We start from the raw sequence: 26,207 nt of genomic DNA on the forward strand, positions 1-26,207 counted from the left end.
CTGGATTCAAGCCATCCTCTTGCCTTGGTCTCCCAAAGTACACTATGATTACAGGCATGAGCTCCCACGCCCAGCCTGATATCATGGTCTCTCATTGTGAATTTTGATCTTTTGGCATAAAACTCATCGTGGATTTGATTATCAGAATCAGACCTGAGAATTTGTGACCTGGTTTTCCTACCTGTTTCCCTTGTAGTCACGTATCCACAACTGAAGACTTCGTTTTGGATTTTGCTTTGAAGTTTTTATTGCACTCAGAGTAACTAACGTAAGTTTCTTGAAAGCAGACAGTAGGTGTGTTATCCTTTGGTTTGCTCTGTTATCGTGCATAGAGTAGGCAGTTAGAAGAGAGGCTCGGCAAGTGTATGCTCGGGGACTGATGCTCAGGACCTTCCCTGAGACAGAACATTTGCTCAGTCTGTAGCTCTATCGTACCTGAGAAAGATTTTGCATGTGCCATGCCTAGAGACTAGCAATTCCCATATTTTGAGGTTGGCTCTGGTTAAGTCATTGACTTGGCCAACACTTATTGAGCACCTACCATGAGCCAGGCCCTCAGAGCTAAATAAGATGCCAACCTTATTGCCAGCCATGCTGTCAGGATGTAGTAGGGGAAAAGATACTTTAAACTGTAATGACTACACAATGCCATAGGTTCATGATAGGATCGACATTCATTTGTATGGCTTTGGTTTCATTAGAGTCACTGAAGATAAAGCCGTGTTCTGGGCAGTTAAGGACATGTCTTTTCACTCACTTTTTTTTTTTTTTTTTTTTTTTTTTGAGACAAACTCTTGCTCTTGTCCCCCAGGTTGGAGTGCGATGGCATGATCTCTGCTCACTGCAACCCTGGCCTCCCAGGTTCAAGCGATTCTCTTGCCTCAGCTGGGATTACAGGCGCCTGCCACCATGCCCAACTAATTTTTGTATTTTTAGTAGAGATGGGGTTTCACCATGTTGGCCAGACTGGTCTCGAACTCCTGACCTCAGGTGATCTGCCTGCCTCGGCTTCCTAAAAAGTGCTGGGATTACAGGTGTGAGCCACTGCGCCCAGCCTTTTTTTTTTTTTTTTTTAAACTGAAGGAAAAGGCTCATGAGGCAGTAGATTCACTTATTCCTGGGGAGGGATGCAGGTTCCACCACTTACTGGCTAGCACTAGAGCAAACTCTTCAGTCTCTGTTTCCTCATGTGCAAGTTGGGGGCTTCACAGGGCAGTTGGGAGGATTCAATGAAGACAGTAAATGTAAGGTGTTTAGCACAGGGCCTGACACAGAATGGAGAATGTTACTGTTATCTTACTATGTCCTTACTTCACAGAGAAATGACTACCACATTGAAAGTTCTGTTACTTGTAATTCAAGATGTTCCTATCAATTGCCAATAAACAAAGTATGAACTTCAGTAGAATTATTAAGACAAAAAAATGAAGAAACAAACACTTCAAACAAGAAGTTAGCACCTTAGCAAGGGGCATCTTGCCTAGGTTGCCTTCCCATTCTTTAGGTACCTGGACTGAGAGTTCGAGAAGTGCCTGGATCAGGTCTAGCCTTTTCTAGAGAGCCCCAAACATTAGGAGTCCCAGTTATTAGGTCACAAAAAGCCTAACTTACACATTATCCACAAACAGGCATTTCTGTAGCTTTATGTTAAAATCTCATTTTATGAATAAACTTCACAGGGCAAATTAACACATCACATAAACAGCTTTTGTAACGTAATATGTAGTTATGATTGGGATATAAAATTCTAGAAAAGCAATATGTACATATGCAGATAGTATTGCATGTTAAACAAAGTAGATGGGAGATGGCATTACCTAAAAACAGGCAACTCAAAAATTGCTCCTAATAAGACAAGACATTGATAGGAATGCTTCATAACAAAAATTTAATTAAAATGGTTTCATTAAATGTGATCATGTAAAAACAGTAGTTTCTCTTACATATAATTTTAAATTATAGGTACTTGATTACTAAATGTACCCAATTACTAAAATGAAAGTAGAAAAAAATCCCTCCTTCCACATTAGTACATTTTACAGATGACAGACTTTTGATCAGAAGCACAGCAGCATAAATGCCTACTTCATCTCTGGAGTACTGAGCCTCCTCCTCACCCAGTGTATCCGCTGTTAGCTTTATTGGACGACTCATTTTTTGCCTCTTCTTCCTGTCCTTTGCCTAGTTTCTGTTCTGGTGCAACCTCTTCTGGAGTTCCTTCTGTGTAATCTTGTGACCTCTGTAATATCTCCTTTCTAGCTCCCATACTGGCAAGAATAATTAGACCTGCAAATAATGCTAAAAGCAACAGGGGGACTATGTACACTAACTTCCCTAGGCGTTTGTTTTTATCATTACTCACGTCACCTCTTTGGGGATTACCATGACCAACACTATGATTTCTATTTTCTTCTGTACTTATAATTTCATCACTTGGCCTACCAGCAGGGCCACTATCCACACTGCCTCCATTTCCTGGATTTTTACAGTCAGGAGGGGCAAAACCAGACTCACAATGGCAGTGCCTTAAATTGTTGCTAACTCCTTTCCCATGACACGATTCCTCTGGTCTGCAGTCATACAGGAGTACGGAGTGATGAACACAGGAGTGACCCATGCAGACTTTGGGGCACAAGAAGTGCCGACACGCACATCTCCATCATCAGGGATATCAGTAATGTTATGGGCATCCATGCTCCAGCACCAGTCATTGTCATGAGGGACCTGGATCACTGTATGTTGAACTTTGACTCGTGTTAAGGATTGAACACCTGTACATATGAGTTTCCCACAAAATACACTATCATCTGAACATGTAACATATGTTTGCTGATCCTCAGTGGGATGGCCACAGTTTCCAAACCGGTCTCCTCTGGTATTTATTGAAATATAACAGTCTTCCGGGGCAGATCTTGCAGGGTACCCATATATATACGCACATTGGTTATCAGGGTTCTTACACTGACCCCCAGAGCAATAGTGAATTCTATCACACAACATGCCATCTTGCTTGTAGCTGTCTGCAGGGCATTCTGCAGAGCTACCGTCACAATATTCTGGGAGGTCACACTCATCCTGAGTAGGACGGCATAAAAACCCCTTCCTTCTGAAAGTGCAGCCCAGACAGCAGAGGCTATGGCTGCACTTAGCATTCTCCTTCAGAGTACATGTGGGATCACAGCATGGGTCGAGGTGACAGGCAGAACCACAGTCACACTGCTCCATGTCCTCCACCACGCCATTTCCACAGGCAGAATCCCTACGCTTGCGGCCCCTGGGCCATGGCTTGTTAAATAGGCAGGCCCCTTTGTGTTCTCGAAGGAACTGGTAGAAGTAGTCAGAGCTGCAGTTGCTGAAGCCACTTTCTTTTGTGATATTTTCATGCATGAGGCAAAAGTGCTTATCTTTACAAAAGCAGGCCGAGTGGTCATGCTGAATACCCAGGTTGTGCCCAAGCTCATGGACCATCAGGGCTGCAAACAACAGCACATCTTCATGATGGAAGGATTCAACAGCTGCTGCAAAACTGCTTGAGCAGGCACCACTGAGAAAGGCCTGGCCCATATTCTGTCCAGGGCAATGCCCAACGATCATGTGGGCAACATCGTGCTTTGCACGATGGAAGAGCATCTCTTGTCTCCAGCGATTGAAATTCCTGAGTGTGATTTGCAAGTCCACTGCGACATCTATTAGGTCCCCCTCGGTCCAAATCTCCATTCCAGCCAGCACCACCCTTGTGTTTATTCCCCTAGTGAAGCTGTTGGCCAGAGCAATGACATCCACTACTCTCTGGACCGTCTCATTGACATTACTGTCCCACATCTGGAACCGCTGGTTGTTGACCACGACAAACATCTCCACGTACTTTTTGTGTGACCACAAGTAGGACAGCGCCTGTAGATCATGAGGCTTCCTGCTCCCTTGTTGCCAGCTAGTGGACACCACATGGCTGCCTCTGGAAGTGACACCACAGGAGACTCGCGCTTGATGTGCCATGGTGTATAACACATGTTCAAACCGTCTTGAAGAGTCCATGGGCTCAATGCTGTAAGATTTTTCCTCCTTAATCAGGATGCCCCTGAGACCTGCACAGGTGTTGACAGAAACAAAAGAACCTGACACTCCTTCTATGTAGCCTTCATAGTGGCAGTCATGTGAGATGAAAGGTAATTCTTGCCCTAGGATGCCATTGTGGTAACTGTAGACTGGAAAGTTATTCACAAAATGGTTTCTCTTCACCTTCAGGTGAACCAGGTGCTTCTGGCCTTGCATAAATAGCAAGTAGGACAGTCCTTCCACTGGGCCATCTCCTCCCTGGACTGTCAGCCTCTTTGGAATAATTATTTCATAGAAAGAGTAATAGATTGATCCCAGGTGACAGTACATGCTTGGCACAAAAATCACCAAAAGCATCAAAATCTCTAACCTGATACATGAAGGTCCTGGTACTAGCCCCAGCCTCAAATTCCACTTCTGTGGAGCCCAAGTTTGAAACTTTATCTTAGCCTCTTCCAAGGCCACTTGGTTTTTCCATAGAGAAAGCAGGATGCTGGCAAAGTCTTTTAATAATGCCACCACTGACATGGCCCAAATAAATCAGTTTGATTCTGGGCCTATGTCCATCAGCAGAGCTCTCCCTCGCACAGAAACCCTTGGAGGCTCAGGTGTTAGTCTCAGATCTACACTGGCTCCTTTATTGGCAGTTCTTGCCCAACTCTGAGTCTTACAGAACTTCAAGCTGTGTTTCTCTTCCTGCTTCTCTCCTGGCCTTCAGCAGTTTCTTTAGTATGTCTTCCTTCCAACAGCAACAACTTTAATCTTCCTTAGTTATATTCCTTTTACTTTCATGGGAAGATATTCCAAGTAGAAGGCCTGTAGTGATCTAGCCAGTACTGTAACTCAGGCAAATTGTTCTTTATCCTCAGCTCAGGCCACACAACTTGATATCCGTTAATCTCCTCATTCTTTGAAACCCAACATTCTGTCAGGGGGTGGGGGGAAGGGGGCAGGGCTTCTCTGGGGATCTCTGAAAAGGACCAACAAAGTTCTTTGTGGCCCACTGCCTCTTTCCCTCATTTCTGCAGTTTTCAAGGTACCGTTTCTCAGTTCAACTCTCGTTTGTCAGTGTCTGGTTTTTTTTCCTTTAATTCAAGAAAATCTGTATGTGGATGTCCAAGTTTTCCCTCATTATCATTGGTCCCTAACAAATGAGTTTAGATATTTTATATCTGCATATAATCTTCTCTACCAAGTTTTCCTAATGCACAGATATATTACGTGTTAAGTAAAATGGGCTCAGTTTCACCATGGGAGTATATAAAGGATCAGGATCAAAGTTCAGTTCCTCCAACTGCCCTAACATAAAAACAGTGTGGGGCCCGGGCACGGTGGCTCACTCCTGTAATCCCAGCACTTTGGGAGTCCGAGGCGGGCGGATCACTGGAGGTCAGGAGTTCGAGACCAGCCTGGCCAGCATGGTGAAACCCCGTCTCTACTAAAAATGCAAAAATTAGCGGGGCGTGGTGGCAGGCGCCTGTAATCTCAGCTGAGTACTCAGGAAGCTGAGGCAGGAGAATCGCTTGAACCCAGGAGGTGTAGGGTGCAGTAAGCCGAGATCACACCATTGCACTCCAGCCTGGGCAACAGAGAATCCGTCTCAAAAAAAAAAAAACTGTGGGGTCAAAATAAAAGCTGACTAATCAGGTGTCTAGTTAACATTTCATCAAGAAAGAAAACTGGGCTATATAAGAACTTTTAAAAGATTTCTTCGGTTTGGAACTAAAATTGACCTGAAATGTCTGTGGAAGTCCTTGAATTTGGTTTTGATGTCAATTTCCTTGGTGTATTTAGCAGTACAAATTTAAAAGGAAAAGAAGCCCTATGCACCCATTCCTTACGCAGTTATTCTGTGCATTCTAGATGAAGAAAAATAAAACTCTACATTTTTTATCTTGTATAATTTTACAGCAAGTCAAATATTTACAACATGAAACCTTTCAAATATGAGATATGACTACAGAAAGGAATGTAATGGTAGCATAAGATCTTAGATAACAGCATGAGAGCAGATCAATTTATTCACTTTTCCTATTAAATATTTAATTCCTAATACAGATAATACAATGTATCATTAGCATCTAGCAAGAAAATTTATACTGTCACAAACCCACTAAAAAAATTTACAGCAAGAAAAGTGAAATGATTTCCAGCTGTATTTCTTCTTATGATTTATGTAAGCACAAAGTTTCTTAAAATTATATTTTGAAAATTATCACAGATTTTAGGGTGTTTCCCTGTTTCTTAACCAAAATAGGCATGGCAAATTAGGTTAAGCCATTTGGTGGGATAAAAGAAGATTCAATAATGGAAGAACATTCTACTTTTTAAATAAATAATTAAAATAAAATACCCAATTTTCTAATTCTCAAATTGAAACATATTTTCTTCAATACATGCACATACACATACCCACACACAAGACCTTATTTAAGTCTTTTGGCTTCTTTGACCAGCAATTACCATTTCTTCAACTTGTTTTTTCTCAAATGAATACAAGCAACATAAACTCTTTTTAAAGAGTAATTCCTGCCAGGCACAGTGGTTTGCTCCTGTAGTCTCAGCTACTTAGAAGGCTGAGGCAGGAGGATTGCTTGAGTCTAACCTGGGCAACATAGCAGCATCACGTCTCTTTTTTAATTTTAATTTTATTTATTTCTGAGACGGAGTTTCGCTCTGTCACCCAGGCTGGAGTGCAGTAGTGGTGCGATCTCCACTCACTGCAACCTCTGCCTCCCGGGTTCAAGCAATTCTCCTGCTTCAGCCTCCTGAGCAGCTGGGATTACAGGCACATGCCACCACGCCTGGCTAATTTTTGTATTTTTAGTAGAGACAGCATTTCGCCGTTGTTGGCCAGGCTGGTCTTGAACTCTTGACCTAAGGTCATCTGCCCACCTCGGCTTCCCAAAGTGCTGGGATTACTAAAGGCATGAGCCACCACGCTGAGCCTTATCTATGTTTCGAACAAATTCAGACTGGCATTCTCCTATGTTCATACATTAGTCAGAGAGAGGTTAAGTTTTTTTTTTTTACTACATCAAGCCGACTTTTATAACTGTGGTAAAGTCTAAAAGTATCTGATTGACCAGTAATGGCTTTAATAAGCAGGTTAGTAAATCATGTAGGCAAACAAGAGAGCATAACCGGCTGCTTTATAAGAATTGTTTTTACAGTGTTATGTTTCCACAGGTATAGGTGTTAGGCCAAAAAATATGAGAAAGATATCGTTTCACTTCCAGTTATGTGCAAATTTCGAGTAGCAAACCTGACAGTTATGTTAAAGCAGAATTTACTGCTGGACTAGGAATACACAAACAAAACTCCACTTCGAAGACCAAGCCATGCTGAGTCCCTTGGGAGCTACTGTTTTTTTCAAGGCATGCTGTTGCATTACAACAGCTGGGGCATCCTCCAGAGTGTTCACAAACTTCCAGCTTGGTGCTCATTTGGATGTGTCTGGACACAGCACTTACATTGAGGGCCACATGAATTCAGCTTGAAGTGACTGAAACACGGGCAACAGATGCTCAGAGTCAAAGGAAGTATCACTTTGGATACCTTTTCCATCGCACCTAAAATTCAGCAAACACTGAAGGAAAAAAAATCATCCTGAGCCTTTTTAGAAGACACCCAAGTCACAAATTTAAGAAGTTACGGATATACTGGATATGCTAGAATATTCCTCTAAAGAAAGAGAAGACTAACAAAGGTAATTACTGCTTTTTTCTCCTCATGGAATACCGAACCTCTGCCCTAAGATAGGAAAACTACAGTTGTTCTAATATTACACAAGGAAGTGCAGTTTTCCTAACTGTAAGAAGTGATCTGTAAGATTTGCATTTCACTGAAAAACACAACAGGCACTTAATTCAACTCTCAGCCAAGTTTTCTGGTCAGTAAATTTAAAAACATTGGTTTTTTTTCTGTTGCCTGTTAGATTTTGCCATCATGAAAAGTATTCAGGTCGCGCGCGGTGGCTCACGCCTGTAATCCCAGCACTTTGGGAGGCCAAGGTGGGCGGATCACGAGGTCAGGAGATCAAGGCCATCCTGGCTAACGCGGTGAAACCCTGTCTCTACCAAAAATACAAAAAGAAATTAGCCGGGCGTGGTGGCGGGCGCCTGTAGTCCCAGCTACTCGGGAGGCTGAGGCAGGAGAATGGCGTGAACCCGGGAGGCGGAGCTTGCAGTGAGCCGAGATCACACCACTGCACTCCAGCCTGGGCGACAGAGCGAGAATCCGTCTCAAAAAACAAAAAAAGGAAGCAATGTAATAAGGTAATTCTTAAGACACTTTGTGTTTTTATCATCTATTCCCACAGGCAGTCACACACGTACAGGGCATACTAACCAAATGTCACCCTGAAGACTCAGGGTGGAGGCATTACTCAGCACAGTGGAGGAGTTAGAAAGTAAGTTGCTGGTGAGATCAATTTTGATCAAAGAGAAAGCAATGAGAAAAAACTGAATAACAGATGACTATCCTCTCCCTCTGCTCTGCGAGCTGGAGTCTACCTGCCAGCTTTTCTATGTACCAACATAAGTACCCACCAAAAACTGCTACACACACACACACACACACGAAAATTGGTTATGGAAACCCATATGACAACAGGAAACTGAAAAAGGACCTAGCCTTATTTTTCCTTCAAACAGCTGCTCTCGGGGCCAAAACCACGCTTCCTGAAAATGAAGGGTAATAAACAAGATAAATGCAGCCCAGAGGATGCCAACACAAAACCCAGGCAAACATATTACAGAGAAACAAGGCAGTCTTATGAAAAACAAAACCAAAACTGGATCGTCTTATATGATAGTCCAACAGTCCCACTTCAATTATATGTAAATTTCTCAGACAAATTATTCCAAAAACAGGACCAGAGGAACAGGGAACAGAAACAAGGAGTGATGGAGCTGGTGAAGGCTGCAGAGAAGGGGAAAGGACAAAGCAGGACCTCCTGGAAGGGGAAAGGGAAGCTCCGGTTAAACATGAAGAATAGGCCAGGCTTGGTGGCTCACGCCTGTAATCCTAGCACTTTGAGAGGCTGAGGCGGATGGTCAGGAGTTCGAGACCAGCCTGGCCAACATGGTAAAACCCTGTCTCTACTAAAAATACAAATTAGCTGGGCATGGTGGTGGGCGCCTGTAATCCCAGCTACTTGGGAGGCTGAGGCAGGAGAATCACTTGAACCTGGGAGACGGGTTGCAGTGAGCTGAGATCGTGCCATTGCACTCCACCCTGGGTGACAAAAGCAAGACTCCATCTCAAAACAAACATATAAAGAATAAACCCAGGCCGGGCGTGGTGGCTCACGCTTGTAATCTCAGCACTTTGGGAGGCCGAGGCGGGTGGATCACGAGGTCAGGAGATCGAGACCACGGTGAAACCCCATCTATCTCTACTAAAAATACAAAAAATTAGCCGGGCGTGGTGGCAGGCGCCTGTAGTCCCAGCTACTCGGAGAGAGAGGCTGAGGCAGGAGAATGGCATGAACCTGGGAGGGGGAGCTTGCAGTGAGCTGAGACTGCACCACTGCACTCCAGCCTGGCGACAGAGCAAGACTCTGTCTCAAAAAAAAAAAAAAAAAGAATAAACCCAAGGCTAGGCACAGTGGCTCACGCCTGTAATCCCAGCACTTTGGGAGGCTGAGGCAGACAGATCACCTGAGGTCAGGAGTTCAAAACCAGCCTGGCCAACGTGGTGAAACCCTGTCTCTACTAAAAATACAAAAATTAGCCAGGCATGGTGGCGGGCGCCTGTAATCCCAGCTACTTGGGAGGCTGATGTGGGAGAATCGCTGGAACCTGGGAGGCGGAGGTTGCCATGAGCAGAGATAGTGCCACTGCACTCCAGCCCCCACTACAACAGCAAGACTCTGTCTCAAAAACAAAAACAAACAAAAAAGAAAGAATAAACCCAAAAGAAAACCCTGTTAGATTTAAAAAACACACAAGTACCCTTTTAACAAATATGACAAAAACGAAATGTTCCTGCTTTTCTCTTGGGAATTGGGGCAGGAGAAATGAGGGCTCAGCGCCCTCTTCTTCCATCATGGAAGTTGGCTCCCCAAGCTCAAGTGTGCCTCCTTTGAGTTCCAGCAAGCAGTCTGCAATAAATGACAGTCACAAAAATGTCTTGGCAGTAGAGCTAATCTAGCAATGGTGTGGAAAATACACACACAGGGCAATTGAAACCAGAATCCAGAGTCCTTGATTCAACTGTTTACTAATCAGAAAGGTCAGTATAGTCGGTCCTTTATCTACTGCTGGCAAGTGATTTTTGTATATTTTATTACAAATAAAACAATATTGCTTGACAGCATCATCTGTCATCTTACAAATATACAACTACACAGTCCTAAAGTAATAGTATATCTCTAGAACTGAGCTTTTCTTAAAAACAAACAATAACTATACTATTATTAAGTCCTGCACCCTAAATCTATACAGCAACTTTAATCAATGTGGAAATGAAATTATGATTTATTAATTTACATAAAATTACTTTATACATTAAAGAATAATTTTTCAAATTGTTAAAAAAAACAAAGTTTGAAGCTGTCATTATTGGGATTCATGGGACGTGGTTTGCTCTTCTATCACCTGCTTCACAATTTCTGCCAGTTTTAGTCGATCTACTTTATCTGTGAATCCACGACCTGAAAGCCAAAAAAGAACAAAGTCAGTCCTCAAATTCTTTTAGAGGTGGCAGACTCTTGACAGAGACCCAATAAGGTCCACCTTACCAGTATCAAATTCACCCTCACCAGTGGAGGAACCACCCCCACCACTGATCAAAAGCAGTTCAGATCCATTTTTCAGGTAGCAATTGTATAGTTCCACTAACCTGGCAGTAAAAATCCAAAGCTCACAACACACAAGCAAACCACAAAGAGAGACAAGATCTTTGTAATACAGACAGCTGACAAAAGACTCATATCCAGAATATGTAAAGAATTTCTATATATCTATAAGAAAGACACAACTCAGTGAAAAAAAATGGGCAAAAGACTTGAATAGGTACTTCACAAAAGAGGAAATCTAACTGGTCCATAAACATTTAAAACTTACATCAGTACGTTTTAAGGGTACATTTAAGGGTAATACAAACTAAAACCACATTGCAATACCACCTACAAACTAACCAGGATAATGAAGATTTTTTTAAAAGACAATAGCAAGAGTTGGTGTGGACGTGAAGTAACCAGAACCCCCAAACACTGCTAATGGGAGTTCATAAATTCATACAACCACTTTGAAAAACTGGTACCAGTACCCACTAAAGCCAGACAGATGAAGACCTCCATGAACCAGCAATTCTAATCCTATACATGTCAGATAAATGAGCTCATCAAAAGACATTCACAAGAATATTCACCACAGCCCTTTTCTCAATTCACCAAATCTGGAAATAAACCTAAAGTCCATTTAACAGTAGAATGGAGAAATATAGCACACATTCATATGGTGAAAATGAATGATCTGCTGCTACACACAACATGGATGGATGTCACAAATATAATGACTAAAATTTAATTGACTAAAAGAAGCCAGACATAAAAGAACACAGACTTGTCTGACTCCATTCACAAAGAATACAAAACCAGGCAAAATTAGGCTACAGTGCTAGAAATCAGGACTGTGATTACCCTTGAATGGAGGGAGGGAGTGACTGGAAGAGGACTCATGTTCTACTACATGATCTAGGTGCTGGTTACAGAAGAGTGTTCACTTTGTGAAAATTCACTGAAGTCCGTATTTCATATGTGATCACTTTTCTAAAATGACATATTTCAAGTTTTTTTTTCTTTTTTTTTGAGACGGAGTCTCGCTCTGTTGCCCAGGCTGGAGTGCAGTGGTGTGATCTCAGCTCACTGCAACCTCTGCCTCCCGGGTTCAAGCGATTCTCCTGCCTCAGCCTCCTGAGCAGCTGGGACTACAGGCGCATGCCACCATGCCCGGCTAATTTTTTTTTTTTTTTTGTATTTTTAGTAGAGGTGGGGTTTCACCATGTTAGCCAGGATGGTCTTGATCTCCTGACCTCATGATCTGCCTGCCTCGGCCTCCCAAAGTGTTGGGATTACATGCGTGACCCACCATGCCAAATTTTTCTTTAAAAAAATCCCAGGGAAGTGAATCTCCTCCAAGAATGGGAATGGCCAGGCTAGCACTTTAGATTTCTTATGGCATGTCTAAGAAACAAGAAGGCAGGCCGGGTACAGTGGCTCACACCTGTAATCCCAGCACTTTGGGAGGCCAAGGTAGGTGGATCACTTGAGGTCAGGAGTTTGAGACGAGCCTCGCCAACATGGTGAAACCCCATCTCCACTAAAAAAAAAAAAAAAATACAAAAATTAGCTGGGCATGGTGGTACGTGCCTGTAATCCTAGTTCCTTGGGAGGCTGAGGCGGGAGAATTGCATGAGCCCAGGACGGGGAGGTTGCAGTAAGCCAAGATCGCACCACTGCACTCCAGCCTGGGCAACAGAGGGAGACTCCATCTCAAAAAAAAAACAAAAAACCCGGAAACAAGTGAGGCATTGAAATCTTAAGTTTGCTCCCTTCCCTGAGCATCCTGGAGCATAAGTCTAGTACAGTTTGCTCAACTGGAAAGACAATATTAAAATCAGTTCAAGCCAGGCACAGAGGCTCACGCCTGTAATCCCAGCACTTTGGGAGGCTGAGGCAGGTGGATCACTTGAGGCCAGGAGTTCAAGACCAGCCTGGCCAACATGAAAACCCCATCTCTACTAAACAAAAATTAGCTGGACATGGTGACACTTGCCTGCAGTCCCAGCTATTCGGGAGGCTGAGGCAGGAGAGTCACTTGAACCCGGGAGGCAGAGGTTGCAATGAGCCAAGACTGCGCCACTGCACTCCAGCCTGGGGGACAGAGTGAAACTCCACCTCAAAAAAACAAGGCACTTCAAGAAATTCATCTCTACCTTATTTGCTTCAGGAAAAAAACTTAACCAGCAGTAGATTTGGCAAACTTTCTCCTCTTTTGTGAAACAGCTCTTCTCTAAGTTAAGCAGATCAGCGGGATCAGCAGGGTGGACTCGCTGGCACTTTGTCCTCTTTCTCCCCTTCAGCATCTGTTGCTTCTTAATGACCTGGTGAATAGTCCTGGTATCTGAGAGAAGTTCTGAAATTTGGATTTTTTTTTACCCAAGTGGTGTGTGATGGGGGCTTTCTAGTGTTGAATCTGCAATACACAATTCACTTCAACTCCGGAAAATAAGTGAAAGGGCCAGATATCCAGGTATGCCTGGGCAGTTAATGTAGAGCTAACCCCCATTCCACAATGCTCCACTCACTCTCCAGCCAGCCTCACTTCACTTCAAAACAGCCACAGCTCAGGCCCCAAAGAGATCCTATATGTTCTAAACATAATCATTTGTCTGCATTCCTGGGGAAGGGAGTTGATGAAGGCTCCTACCATTCCAGCTGAAGCTCTGCAGAGTATCTCTTAGGAGTTTGCATTCCCGGTTATACTTCCAAGCCTCCTGCATTACTTCATTCAGTTTCTCATCTTCATTCTCTCCTATTGGTAAGGATGAAGAGGAATTTGCATTTTTCCTGCAGCATCATGGGGTTTTAGTGTGAGAGATGGAAGGACGTGATGTCCAACTGGTTGAAAAATGATGACTGAATGTGCAAAACTTCACCAGACAAGGGCTTTACTGCTAGTCCCTACATTATGTAGACCGCATCTGTTATTTGGACTCTTTTTTACTCTGACGTCTTTATACAGATCCACTGATGGCCCCAGGGTCTTAGCACCGGGGGATGGGAAATAGGCTGTGGCAGACTCTATTGCTGAACAAAAGACACCTGGTCAACCAAAGACCAAAAAGTGGGAGAGTGGGCTACTTTCTCTCCCCTAAGCTCATTTCTTACTTTAGAAAGCTATCTGAGCTACACTACATGAGTTCTCTTAAAACCCAAGGAATCTAGGGAGATAGACAGGTCAACCCAACTGTTTTCTGGCCTAGTACGTGAAGCATCTCATTTATCTGCTGAGAACAGCCCCTCACCCGCCAATGAGTGGAGAGAGAACATAACGAAAGAAAGCTCTCACTCCAAAGGACCCACGTGTAAGTCACTCTGCCCATGATATGAGTAGCAGCACGAGCCGCTTCTGAACTAGGGACGTGTTCTCTTATTTATGAGCTAATGGCAGCCCTGCACTCCAAAGGCTCTGGAAATGGTGAACAGCCTGCAATGAGATTCAGACCCTACCCACATTTTCCATTCTCCATCCCCCAACCTGTGCCCTTGTTGTCAAACTAAGAAAACACAAAATTGCATGCTTGCACCTGACACTGCCAATTAAGTCTAAACTAGAAATTTCACAGAAACAAAAGAGGGGCAGAACTTAACTGCATTTCTGAGCTCCCACTGTCCAATCTTTTTAGTGGGCACAGACTACCTTATATAATGTACTTTTCTTATAACACAAGATGAAACAGACAACCCGAAATTAAACCATTCCTTTTGCCATGTGCATGCATACACCCACCCACCCCCGCACACACACACTCACAGACACACAGAGGATTAGTAAATGGTGTGACCTTTACCAGCCTGGGGGAGAATACACTGAGCAATCACATCTCGGAGTTTTTCCAAGGCAACATTGGAATCCTCGGCTCCATTCTCATGGTCGTGGATATAGACACTGTCCTTTGGCTTGGTGCTTTAAGAGTTTGAGGGAGGGGTAATGACAACGTGAGACCCCAAAAACCAACTCTGGACAGATATTAACTCTAATACAATAAGGCAACAGATATATCAGAAAAATAACAATAGAAAAATAACAATAGTGTCCAACTCCTGATACTATTTAAAGAGCTTATCCTCTCCACCCTCTTCAGAGGCTAAAGAAAGACCCCTAGCTGAGCAAGTTAAATTTCTTAAATTTCAGAACCCAGCACTCAGCCATTCCAGCCATGAAGAAGAATCGAAGAAATAAGCTCAGTTACCCAAGTAACTTCCTCTTCCTCAGAATGGGGTTGTTCACTGAGTGCAGGGGTTTGAGGCTGACTTTCAGATCCTGGATTCTCATGTTGGCCAACTGTTCCGCGTGAGCCTGCTGGATTCCTGCAACCACTGCCTGAATGCAAACACTGCCGTCAGTTTTTCATATTCATTGCTGGGCACCTAAAAAGCCAGTCTAAGAAAGTGGAAAGGAAAAGCTCAAAGTACTAAGAATGTAAGTTCACTCTTATGATGAAGGAATATAAATATTTTGATAAGGCAGAGGACTCTTCCCCACGGATCAGCAGGAACCAGGAAACACCAGGCCAACCAAAGGTCACACAACAACTAACCCTTCTTCCCTGATGGGGGGACAGAAATGCGAGTAAGAAATACCAGCAGGACCCCCACTCACAGCCACTACTGAGGGGAAGTGTAAAGAGAGGCACATATGGACATCAGCAGAAAGGCTGGCAGGCTGCTGCCCAAGAAGCCTTACAGACGGTATTGATTCACCTCAGCCCTGACGGCTCAGAGCCCTGACCATCTCACATGGAGGGCATGGCCAAGGCTGAGGCCACATGACCGAGGCCACAACCAGTCAAGTAATTTACAGTGAGAAATAGCTGTCATGGAGTCTGGAACTCTTGAAGTTTGTGCTTTTATGAACAGTGTATGATCTCACTAGAGGCAGACCAAATCATCAGAAGGCTTCATAGGAATATGATCCCATTTTTGTATTTTTTTCCCATTTTTGTATTTTAAAAGAAGGACAAAATGGGTGTATGTGTATGTGTATCCCAGAAAACGATCAGGAAGTATACATCAAGCCATAGATTACCTCACCTCTGAGGGGTGTGACTGTGGCAGGGGAATGAAAGGGAACTTTCACTTTTTCTTTTAACACTGCTGTACCACCTGAATTTTCACAACAAGAATTTTTTTGAGACAGAGTCTTGCTCTGTCTTCCAGGCTGGAGTGCAGTGGTGCAATCCTGACTCACTGCAACCTCTGCCGCTGCCAGGTTCAAGCAATTCTCCTGCCTCAACCTCCCGAGTAGCTGGGATTACCGGCGTGTGCCACCACGCCCAGCTAATTTTTGTATATTTAGTAGAGATGTGGTTTCACCATGTTAGCCAGGCTGGTCTCGAATTCCTGACCTCAAATGATCCATCCACCTCAGCCTCCCAAAGTGCTGGGATTACAGATGTGAGCCACCGCACCCAGCCAAAATTTGACAATTTTAAAAAGTAGTTCTGTGGTGAGCATGAAATTAGATCAGGAAAAGTTGGAACTCATTTAAGGGCTCTGTATACTCATAGCCAGCCCTGGCTATGCCTTTCTGCATCTTCACATCCACCTCATCAGTAACAAACTGACAGAAGAAGGAAACAGCTCAAAGTCATGAGCTTAGGCTCCTAGACAGTGCACTTGGGTGGACAGTGTTCTACACTTCCAAAGTTGACCATTCACATCCTCATCACTTTTTTTTGAAACAGTCTCACTCTGTCGCCCAGGCTGGAATGCAGTGGTGGATCTTGGCTCAATGCAACCTCCGCCTCCTGGGCTCAAATGATTCTCCTGCCTCAGCTTCCTGAGTAGCTGGGATTACAGGCGCATGCCACCACACCCAGCTAATTTTTGTATTTTCAGTAGAGGTGAGGTTTCCTCATGTTGGCCAGGCTGGTCTCAAACTCTTGACCTCAAGTGATCCGCCCGCCTCAGCCTCTCAAACTGCTGGGATTACAGGCGTGAGCCACCATGCCTGGCCTTATCTCCTCATTTTTAAGATCTTGAGTAATGCCACATTGTAACCTCTATGTGCTGACAACCAGGATCTAAGTAATCCCTTTGGATTTTTGAATGACCAAACCATTTCTGGACTACAGGAAGACAACCACCCACAAATCAAAGAGAAGGCAGAGAACTGTACTTTCCAGTTCTCCTTTTTCTTCCATGCTCCAGCTAAACTTAGAAAGAGACGTCTTACACTTCCACCCTACCCCTTCAAAGCTGGTAACACTCAAGTCTGTGTCACCGCTTTGAGCTCACAGCCACACTATGGTCCCACCCTACAAATCTCATTCATTTGAATGTTCCTCTGCCGTCTCAAACAATATCTAAAACCTAAGAGACTCCCTCTCACCCAAACCAGCCTCCTTCCTAATCTGTCAATGTTATCATCAGATATGCCACCCCTGTCCCCTTATATCTAGTCTATCACGAAAAACTGTAGAAATTTTTCTTCAAAAATATTGAGCCTGTTCATTCACCTCTACTTCTCTGCTCCCACAGCCACCCCCGACTTCTAGATTACTGCAGAATTATTAGGCTGGCAAGTCTGTGAGTTGCCAAGTCTGACTGACTATCTCTAAATACCTTCCTAGGGGCAAATCTCTTCTCAAAAAGCTACCATGGCCTCTCAGTTGCATCCCACTAAGACTTAAACCCCTCTGTCTATTTGTAAAGCCTGGCCCTGCCATACCCATCTCATTAACTTCCCATTAGTGAGGCCAAATTATTTTTCCTGATGATGTATTTGCATGTGTTTTTTTGCTTATGCTGTTCGCCACGCATGGCATTTACACTGTCTACTCAAATTCTTCAAGGACAGTGCATGCCCAAACATGAGAAAGAACTCAGATGCTGCAACACAGAAGACAGTTAATACATGTGAGGGGTTCTGCCTTCTCTTTGGGCAAATTACATCCCTTCAAAGATGTGCTCTTTTTCTGAATTCCCACAGCATTCACAGAAAAGTTAACATGCAAAGCTCTGATATTTGAAATGTTCCCTCTTTGTTTCATGTTTATTGGTCTTGCCTTCCCAGCCAGTCTTGTTTAAACCCCTTGGGGAAAGGGAGGGTATCTTAAACTGTTCTGTGCCCACAGCCCCGTAGCAGAAATATGGAGGCTATTCCTTTGAGTGCTCCCTTAGTTTATATTCACCAGGCCTTGACTTGGTCTTTTACCGAAAGAAGTTCCTTATTTTGGATCCTGACTCTCAGGAAACCAGAGATGTTTCTCTGGGAAGGATCGGGCACTCTGCACTGTTTTGCCCTTAACCCCTCACTGAGCCAAGCCCCAGCATTCCTTCCCAACACAGTCTTTTCAGCTAACAAAGTAAACATCATTCAAAACCTTGTCCATCATCAGCTGAGCAGAAGGCAGCACATTATCCAGGGCCTCGGTGGAATTGAGCCAGGGGTGGTCCAGCACTCCCTCGATGGTGAGTCTCTCCTCCGGTTTGACCTTCAGGAGCCTGTGGAGAAAACGCCAACAGGGCTGCCATGCAGTTGCTACCAAAAGGCCATAGGAAGTTCCTGGATCTGGCTCTAAACAGCTCTGGTTGCTTCTGACTTCTGCAAGCCTGGGCTTTCCACCTGCAGAGCATAGGTGGGATTCTAGTCTCCAACCACTTGTAGGAGTACTATGGCTTGAGGCAGTCCTTTCTATACTGGAAAAAGTGAGATTAAAATGGTAGAAAAGGGCTTAATCCAGTGATACTTTTGAGTTCTAGGGTTTAATAAGGTAATCCTACATATGGCTTATAGTTCCTCAGACCTTGAATCTCCATACTGAGGTTTCTAGGACAATGGGCTTTAACTTCCAAAAGGAACTCAGAGTGCTCTTTTTGGCTGACAGTGGCTGCAGAATTAGTTGAAGGGTCATGAGGTTCTGGAAAAGCAGGTTGCTACCCAATATAAAACTCTTAGATGTTACCATATGGCAGGACATGAGCCCATTATTCCACAGACATTCAAAAGCTAAAAACCTAGAGTCTCTGAGACAGGGATGGCATTTCCTTCTAAGCCCAGGGTGTTGCTTCTGTGCTGTCTGCCTTCAGATCATGCTTCTTTCCATCTTGTTCATTCCCACTGATGTGGTTCCTAGCTCATCTCAGCCCGTTCCCTCCTTCCAACTCCATCTCTCATTACAAATGTCAGGACAACATGCCTAACTGCTCCTTCAGCTTGTCTGCCACCTTCTTCTGGATCATTCTGAACAGACGGCTTCAGATTCTAAAGAAAGGATTATCTGGAAGATCCCAAAACCAAAAAGATAATCAGTGTTGCTCTAGGGACAGGAAATGTATTCTATAGAAAACTGGCAAAGAACTACTTACAGGACACTGAGGTTTTGGTCAAATAGCTGGGAATACAGCAAGGAAATAGCATGTCAAGACAGATGGTGATTTAATCGTTGCACCCACGTTCCTAAAAACTTGTACTTGTCTATTTTAGAAAACAGTCCTCTTTATAGCATACAGAACCTGCCCCCAACCCCCACCCTGTAATCAACAGGACAAGCTTACTTTTGAAAGGGAGTAATTTCCATGGAGAAATGGCTGTACTGTCGGGAGACAGCTCCCAGGTGTTGCCCCTAAACACATACCTTCATCCCATTACAGAGGAAGAAACTGAGACCAACAAGGGAGACACTGCTCAGTGAAGACCCAGCAGTGGGAAGACAGGAGCAGTGCCTAAGTCCACGGACACCCAGCCTCCCACACAGGTGGGCAGAAAAAACAAACATATTCGAATTTAGGCCTGACTTCTTACCTAGTCCTCCAGCTACCAAAAGCCTCTGAATAACAACTCTCCGTCATCCACTCACTAGCCCTAATTCTGACTAAATCTTCCCATCTTAAGATATGCCAGAGCGGCTGGGTGCGGTGGCTCACGCCTGTAATCCCAGCACTTGGGAAGGCCGAGGCAGGCAGATCGCTTGAGATCAGTAGTTTGAGATCAGCCTGGCCAACATGGTCAAACCCCATCTCTACTTAAAATACAAATATGAGCTGGGTGTGTTAGCGGGCGCCTGTAATCCCAGCTACTGCCAAGGCTCAGGCAGGAGAATCACTTGAACCCCGGAGGCGGAAGTTGCAGTGAGCCAAGATTGTACCACTGCACTCCACCCTGGGTAATAGAGCAAGATTCCGTCTCAAAAAAAAAAAAAAAAAAAAAAAAGGTATGTCAAAGCAACCAACTGGCAGTGCAAAGGTGGAGAGTGGGGTCCAGGCCTGACAAACCCACATGCCCACAGCATCCAAGGATGCTGTTTGTCATCTCAGCACCTAGTTCACCTCTTGGCATTGTGTCTGTCCCAAATGACATGCCAGCTCACACGTAAGAAGGACAGCACACCAGGTTTATAATTTAGGGTCCTGAATTAATGTGCAGAGACTGCCTATGGAGGGACCTGGGTTCACACCCTGGGACAAAGTCTAGGGATGCAACAGGAGGGAGGAAAGCTTCATTCGCACCAAGGTGTGGACACTGAGAACAGTCACTTCAGGCTCTAGAGAGATTTCTGAGATATTAAAATGGGGAGGAGCCTGCCTAGGAAACCAATGACTTTTCTCTACCCACATTCCCTTGAGCTCCACCACCTAGAGGCCTCCTTGGCCTCCCTGCCCAGCAGCCCGTGAACTCACTTCCTCACAACATCTTTGGCCATCTCTGAGATCTGACTCCACTCTTCCTCTGGGAACTCAAAACTGCCTGTCATGATCTTTCTTCGCATATCCTTTGGGATAGTCCGGCTGTGGTGTTTGGAGTAAAAAGGAGGGTATCCGCACAGCATCACATAGATAATCACCCCTAGGGACCACAAGTCACAGCTCTGAAAGCAAAAAAGAAAATGGTCACTCACAGCAGAAGCAGAGCCCCCAAATAAACACCCCATGACAGGCTCAGGAATAGCCCCTGCAATATATAGGCTGATATAAACTAGAGTCACTTAACAGACTAGGAAAGCTGAAGGAAGTCTTAGGAGAACTAGTCTTTATCTCCATATTTTCTTTCTTTTTTTTTTTTTTTCCTTTGAGACAGAGTCTTGCTCTGTTGCCCAGGCTGGAGTGCAGTGGCATAATCTCAGCTCACTGCAACCTCCGCCTCCCAGGTTCAAGCAATTCCTCCTGCTTCAGCCTCCTGAGTAGCTAGGATTACAGGCGTGTGCCACCATGCCGCCTGGCTAATTTTTGTATTTTTTTTTAGTAGAGACAGGCTTTCACCATGTTAGTCAGGTTGGTCTCGAACTCCTGACCTCGTAATCTGCCCACCTCGGCCTGGGATTACAGGCGTGAGTCATCACACCCGGCCTCTCTCCATATTTTCAATAAGCTACCAATACTACATACATGCATCCCATCATACAAAGCCAGTCTGGGATAAAATGTACAAGTACTTTCATTCTCACTCTTTAGGCCCAAGCACCTATCTGATCCCTGTGTACAGGTATAGGATGCTTTGCCCCAGCCAGAAAATAAATAAATATAAACCAGCTGGTTGTGAAACCTCTATGTAGAAACAAAGCAACTAAGAGACAGGTAGGCTCACCTACAGTACAGCACAGGCCACTTCATAAAGGCCCAAAGCAGTTTGACACAGATCATGGAGAGGACTGGAGGGAAGAACAGAAGGTCTAAATGCATTCCTTTGACCATGAAGGACTCACTAGGTCCATTTGCAAGCTCTTACACCATTCTGGGGGAAGATACTGTGAAAAAAAGAAAACTGCTACCAACTACCATGTCTGCAGGTAGTAAGGTGACTCCATGGCCTATAATCACTGCATAAAGAAAGGACTCCTATTTTAGTTAAATGCAGCTCCATTTGCTTTGAAAACTGGGTTTGCAGAGGCTTCAATTCAAGCCTTTCTTGAACAGCGAGATAAAAGAGGTGCCTGCCTAAGATGGCAGCCCAGTGAGCCTGCCATTGGGGCCCCACACTCCCCCTCACACCACAGCTCTGTGGTGCTCTGCACAAAGGCTGAATAATGGGGTGTCTCAGGTACTCTCGCCTGTGTTTTCTTTTTTTAAGACGGAGTCTCGCTCTGTCGCCAGGCTGGAGTGCAGTGGCGCGATCCCAGCTCACTGCAACCACTGCCTCCTGGGTTCAAGCGATTCTCATGCCTCAGTCTCCCAAGTAGCTGGGACTACAGGCGCCTGCCATCACACCCGGCTAATTTTTTGTATTTTTAGTAGAGAGGGGGTTTCACCATGTTGGCCAGGATAGTCTCGATCTCCTGACCTCGTGATCCGCCCACCTCGGCCTCCCAAAGTGCTGGGATTATAGGGGTGAGCCACCGCACCAGGCCTGCCCATGTTTTCACATTATACTAGTAGATATTTGTGGATGACACAGCCCATGCTGTAGAACACAATCACAGAATAAAATTACAGGGGTGGAAAGGGACCTTCAATCCCTCACTTTCCAGAAAGGGAACTAATACTGCAGAGATCATGTCATCTCTCAGGTCCTCTGTCAAGAGTGAAACCAAGTGACCTCACCAATGTCACACAGATTAAGAGTAGTGGAGCCATAGCAAGTGTCCCAGCCTAGTGCCTTTTTACCATTCTCAGCCCCTTCTGTCATCTATATCTAGCCTCAAGTCCCCAAGTAGCATCTTTTTTCTGATCTACTTACTCAGTGACTCCAGGGCCTATTTCAAGAGGCCCTAAGCCTCTTGTGCTTTAGAACAGACAGGATCGGCTGGGCACAGTGGCTCACGCCTGTAATCCCAGCTCTTTGGGAGGCGGAGGCGAGTGGATCACCTGAGGTCAGGAATTCAGGACCAACCTGACCAACATGGTGAAACCTCATCTCTCCTAAAAATACAAAACATTAGCCAGGCGTGGTAGCAGGCACCTGTAATCCCAGCTACTTGGGAGGCTGAGGCAAGATAATTGCTTGAACCCGGGAGGCGGAGGTTGCAGTGAGCCAAGATTGTGCCACTGCATTCCAGCCTGGGCGACAGGGTGAGACTCTGTCTCAAAAAAAAAAAAAAAATATAAGACAGGATCAATATATGGGCTACAGGCTGGGTGCAGTGGCTCACGCCTGTAATTCCAGCACTTTGGGAGGCCAAGGCAGGCGGATCACTTGAGGTCAGGAGTTTCAGATCAACTTGGCCAACATGGAGAAACCCCGACTCTACTAAAAATACAAAAATTAGCCGAGTATGGTGACATGCACCTATCATCTCAGCTACCTGGGAGGCTGAGGCAGGAGAATTGTTTGAGCACAGGAGGTGAAGGTTGCAGTCAGCTGAGATCACACCATTGTACTCCAGCCCAGGTGACAGAGCGAGACTCTGTCTCAAAAAAACAATAAAAAAAATGTGGGCTACAGATTAAGAACCATAATATTACCAAGTAACACTTAGGAGCCCTTGCTATGTGTATCAGATACTGTTCTAAGCTGGGTATTTTATAGGGTAAGAAAGAATGGTGCCATAAATGACCACAAAGTGTTCTCTAGCGTCTGTGTCTCAGAAATGGCCTCCACCTCAAAAGCACAAGCCAACCATATCTTTTCAGTGTGGCCAGTGGACCATATGGACAGTCAAAAAAATAACCTGATTGATGATCACAGTCCCTAATTACCGCTGCAAAAGCTAATTGGGTACAAACTTTATTTGATATTTCATTAAACAAAAACTTGAATTCCAAATACTTTTCTGCGAGTCTGGCTGAACCTTATCTGATATTTCATCAACAAAAACTTGAATTCCAAATACTTTTCTGCAAGTCTGGCTGCTTCTTTGGGGCAGGAATATTAAGGGGTGAGAAAGGAATTGGCCACACTCCCAGAGGGCCACAAACACCTCACTAAAGGAGAGGGGCTGCATCTGTCAAATGAAGAGAAATATCTCTTCCTGTACCTTGTTGTAAGTGTAGGGCGTCGGTGAGGTAGGTATGATGCCAGATTTCTCCTTCTGATGCCTTCTTTGTGCCTCCAGCACCTGTCAAGAGTCAGACCAAAGGGGACCATTTAATGAAAATCACACCACCAATAACCTGGCCTTGAGACAGGCTACTATAAGACTGAAGGAGGTAAACAACTGGCAATCAGCCAACGAAAAAAACTCCACATAAACACTACACTTCCAAAAACATTTTTTTCTTACAACCAGTAATGTATCCATCAGCCAAGGAAACACTCAGGTCAAGGACATGAAGATGAAGTTCCTAGGAGATTCCTCTCTTCTTCCTGCCCATCAGGGAATCTGAGATCACTGACTTTTTCCTGGGGATAGCCTTTATGCCTATGCAAAAGCAGATGAGCTTTAAGCCATCTGTTACCATCAGGGACTATGACAGTCATGTCAGTCTAGGTGCTAAGTGCTCCAAGGAGGCAGCCACTGCCACCGTGAGATCATTATCCTGGCCAACCTCTCTAATGTCCCATGAGGAGGGACTCCAGAGGGTGGCACAACATTAGCAGCCCCACACTGTTCCTTGAAAAGTGACAGGATGCTGAGGCTCTGTGCAAGGGGACTTCATCCCACACCCCGACCTACTTGATACTGTCTCAGCCCCTGTGCCCATGAAGCTGGGGCAGATGGGATACAACTGTTAACGCTTAGCCAGGGGCTGCAGTGCCATCTTGGGCAACCTTGCAAAGGCTATCTTCAGTGCCACCTCTAAGACCTGCAGCTATCTCACCTAATAGAAATTCACTGACCATCTTATAAAAACCTACACTAGGCTGGGCGTGGTGGCTCACACCTGTAATCCCAGCACTTTGGGAAGCCAAGGCAGGCAGATCATAAGGTCAGGAGTTCGAGACCAGCCTGGCCAACATGGTGAAACCCCATCTCTACTAAAAATACAAAAATCAGACGGACAAGGTGGTGGGCGCCTGTAATCCCAACTACTTGGGAGGCTGAGGCAGAAGAATCACTTGAACCCAGGAGGTGGAGGTTGTGGTGAGCCGAGATCGCGCCATTGCACTCCAGCCTGGGCAACAAGAGCAAAATCCCATCTCCAAAAAAAAAAACAACCTACTCTAAAGTCTCCATGCAGAGGACCTGGGCTCCAACCATGACCACCATATAGAGTTTTTACACAAGAACAACAAAGTGAGTTAATTAAACCTGAAAAATAAAACACCATTCACAATAGCAGAAAAAATATTAAGCATTAAGAATAAATCTCACAAAGATGTGAGAGACCTATAAACTGACTACATAATATTGCTGAGCAAAATTATGAGACAAACATGAATGGAGTGATATAGCTTGCTCATAGGTCAGAAGACTCAATATCACTAAAATCTCAGCACTCCCACATTGAATGATAGCTCTAAAACAACCCCAGTCAAAATTCCCAGTAGGCTTTTTTATAGAAGTCAACAGCTAACTGTGAAGTTCACATGGAAATGCAAGGAAGTCAGAATAGCAAAAACAACTTTGAAAATGAAGAACAAAGGTGGAGGGCCAACGCTACCTGATTTCAAGAATTATTATAAAGCTACAGTAATCAAGACAGTGTGGTACTGGGGTAAAGACAGAAAAAGAGATCAATGGAATAGAATAAAGAGTCCAAAAATAAATTCACACATACATGTTCAATGATTTTTGGCAAAGGCTCAAAAGCAATGCCGCAGAGAAAAGATAGCCTTTCTTCATGAACGGTTACTTCTGAGGGTGGGGCTTAAAAGATAAAAATTAAGGCCGGGCACGGTGGCTCACATCTGTAATTCCAGCACTCTGGGAGGCCGAGGCAGGTGGATCACGAGGTCAGGAGATCGAGACCATCCTGGCTAACACGGTGAAACCCCGTCTCTACTAAAAATACAAAAAATTAGCCGGGCATGGTGGCAGGTGCCTGTAGTCCCTGCTACTCAGGAGGCTGAGGCAGGAGAATCGCTTGAACCCTGGAGGCAGAGGTTGCAGTGAGCTGAGATCTGCCACTGCACTCCAACTTGGCGACAGAGCGAGACTCCATCTCAAAATAAATAAATAAATAAATAAATAAATAAATAAATAAATAAATAAATAATAAACAGAACAACAAATGGTGCTGGAACAACTGGATATCCAAATGCTAATAAGTGAACTTGGATCCATACTTCATGCATTATATAAAAATTGACTCAACATGGATCACAGACCTAAATGTAAAACCTAACACTATATAAAACTTCTAGAAGAAAACATAGGAGACTGATCTTGGGTTAGACAAAAATTTTCAACATAGGAAACCAAAAGCACCAGGCCTTAAAAAAGTTTTCTGATAAACTGGCATTCATGAAAATTAGAATTTTCTGCTCCTCAAAAGACACTGTTAAAAGAATGAAAAGATAAGCCACAGACTGGAAGAAAATCTTTGCAAAGCACAGATCTAATAAAAGATTCGTATCCATCTCTTGACAACCTGGGAGATT

The 26,207-nt window shown here is 44.4% G+C and overlaps 3 protein-coding genes across 6 annotated transcripts in view; 1 reads left to right on the forward strand and 2 right to left on the reverse strand.

Moving 5' to 3' along the window:
- TMEM116 (transmembrane protein 116) overlaps positions 1-19,650 on the forward strand; it is a 140,018-nt gene extending 120,368 nt beyond the window's left edge. The window contains exon 11 of the mRNA XM_058424679.1: positions 19,445-19,650. Coding sequence (XP_058280662.1) covers positions 19,445-19,624 — 180 coding nt within the window. The 3' untranslated portion in view covers positions 19,625-19,650. The remainder of the gene's footprint in view (positions 1-19,444) is intronic.
- On the reverse strand, positions 1,738-9,456 carry LOC116477905 (disintegrin and metalloproteinase domain-containing protein 1a-like). The gene is given in 2 exon segments (XM_032168646.2): positions 1,738-2,625; positions 2,628-9,456. Coding segments are annotated over 2 exon segments (2,469 nt in total). The 5' UTR covers positions 4,585-9,456; the 3' UTR covers positions 1,738-2,113.
- The window catches only part of MAPKAPK5 (MAPK activated protein kinase 5), a 53,118-nt gene continuing 36,540 nt past the window's right edge, over positions 9,630-26,207 (reverse strand). For 2 of the 4 annotated variants that reach the window (XM_032168650.2, XM_032168647.2), the window contains 7 exons: positions 23,701-23,781; positions 20,471-20,658; positions 18,175-18,295; positions 15,040-15,170; positions 14,632-14,753; positions 13,494-13,598; positions 10,521-10,714 (listed from right to left, as the gene is read on the reverse strand). In XM_032168650.2, coding sequence (XP_032024541.1) covers positions 10,620-10,714; positions 13,494-13,598; positions 14,632-14,753; positions 15,040-15,170; positions 18,175-18,295; positions 20,471-20,658; positions 23,701-23,781 — 843 coding nt within the window. In that variant the 3' untranslated portion in view covers positions 10,521-10,619. Of the gene's footprint in view, positions 10,163-10,520; positions 10,715-13,493; positions 13,599-14,631; positions 14,754-15,039; positions 15,171-18,174; positions 18,296-20,470; positions 20,659-23,700; positions 23,782-26,207 lie in introns of those variants that run through there. The other 2 variants (XM_032168651.2, XM_032168648.2) reach the window with 2 other exon arrangements.

This window comes from Hylobates moloch, unplaced genomic scaffold, assembly GCF_009828535.3.
Source record: "Hylobates moloch isolate HMO894 unplaced genomic scaffold, HMol_V3 SCAFFOLD_12, whole genome shotgun sequence".
Lineage (NCBI taxonomy): Eukaryota > Metazoa > Chordata > Mammalia > Primates > Hylobatidae > Hylobates > Hylobates moloch.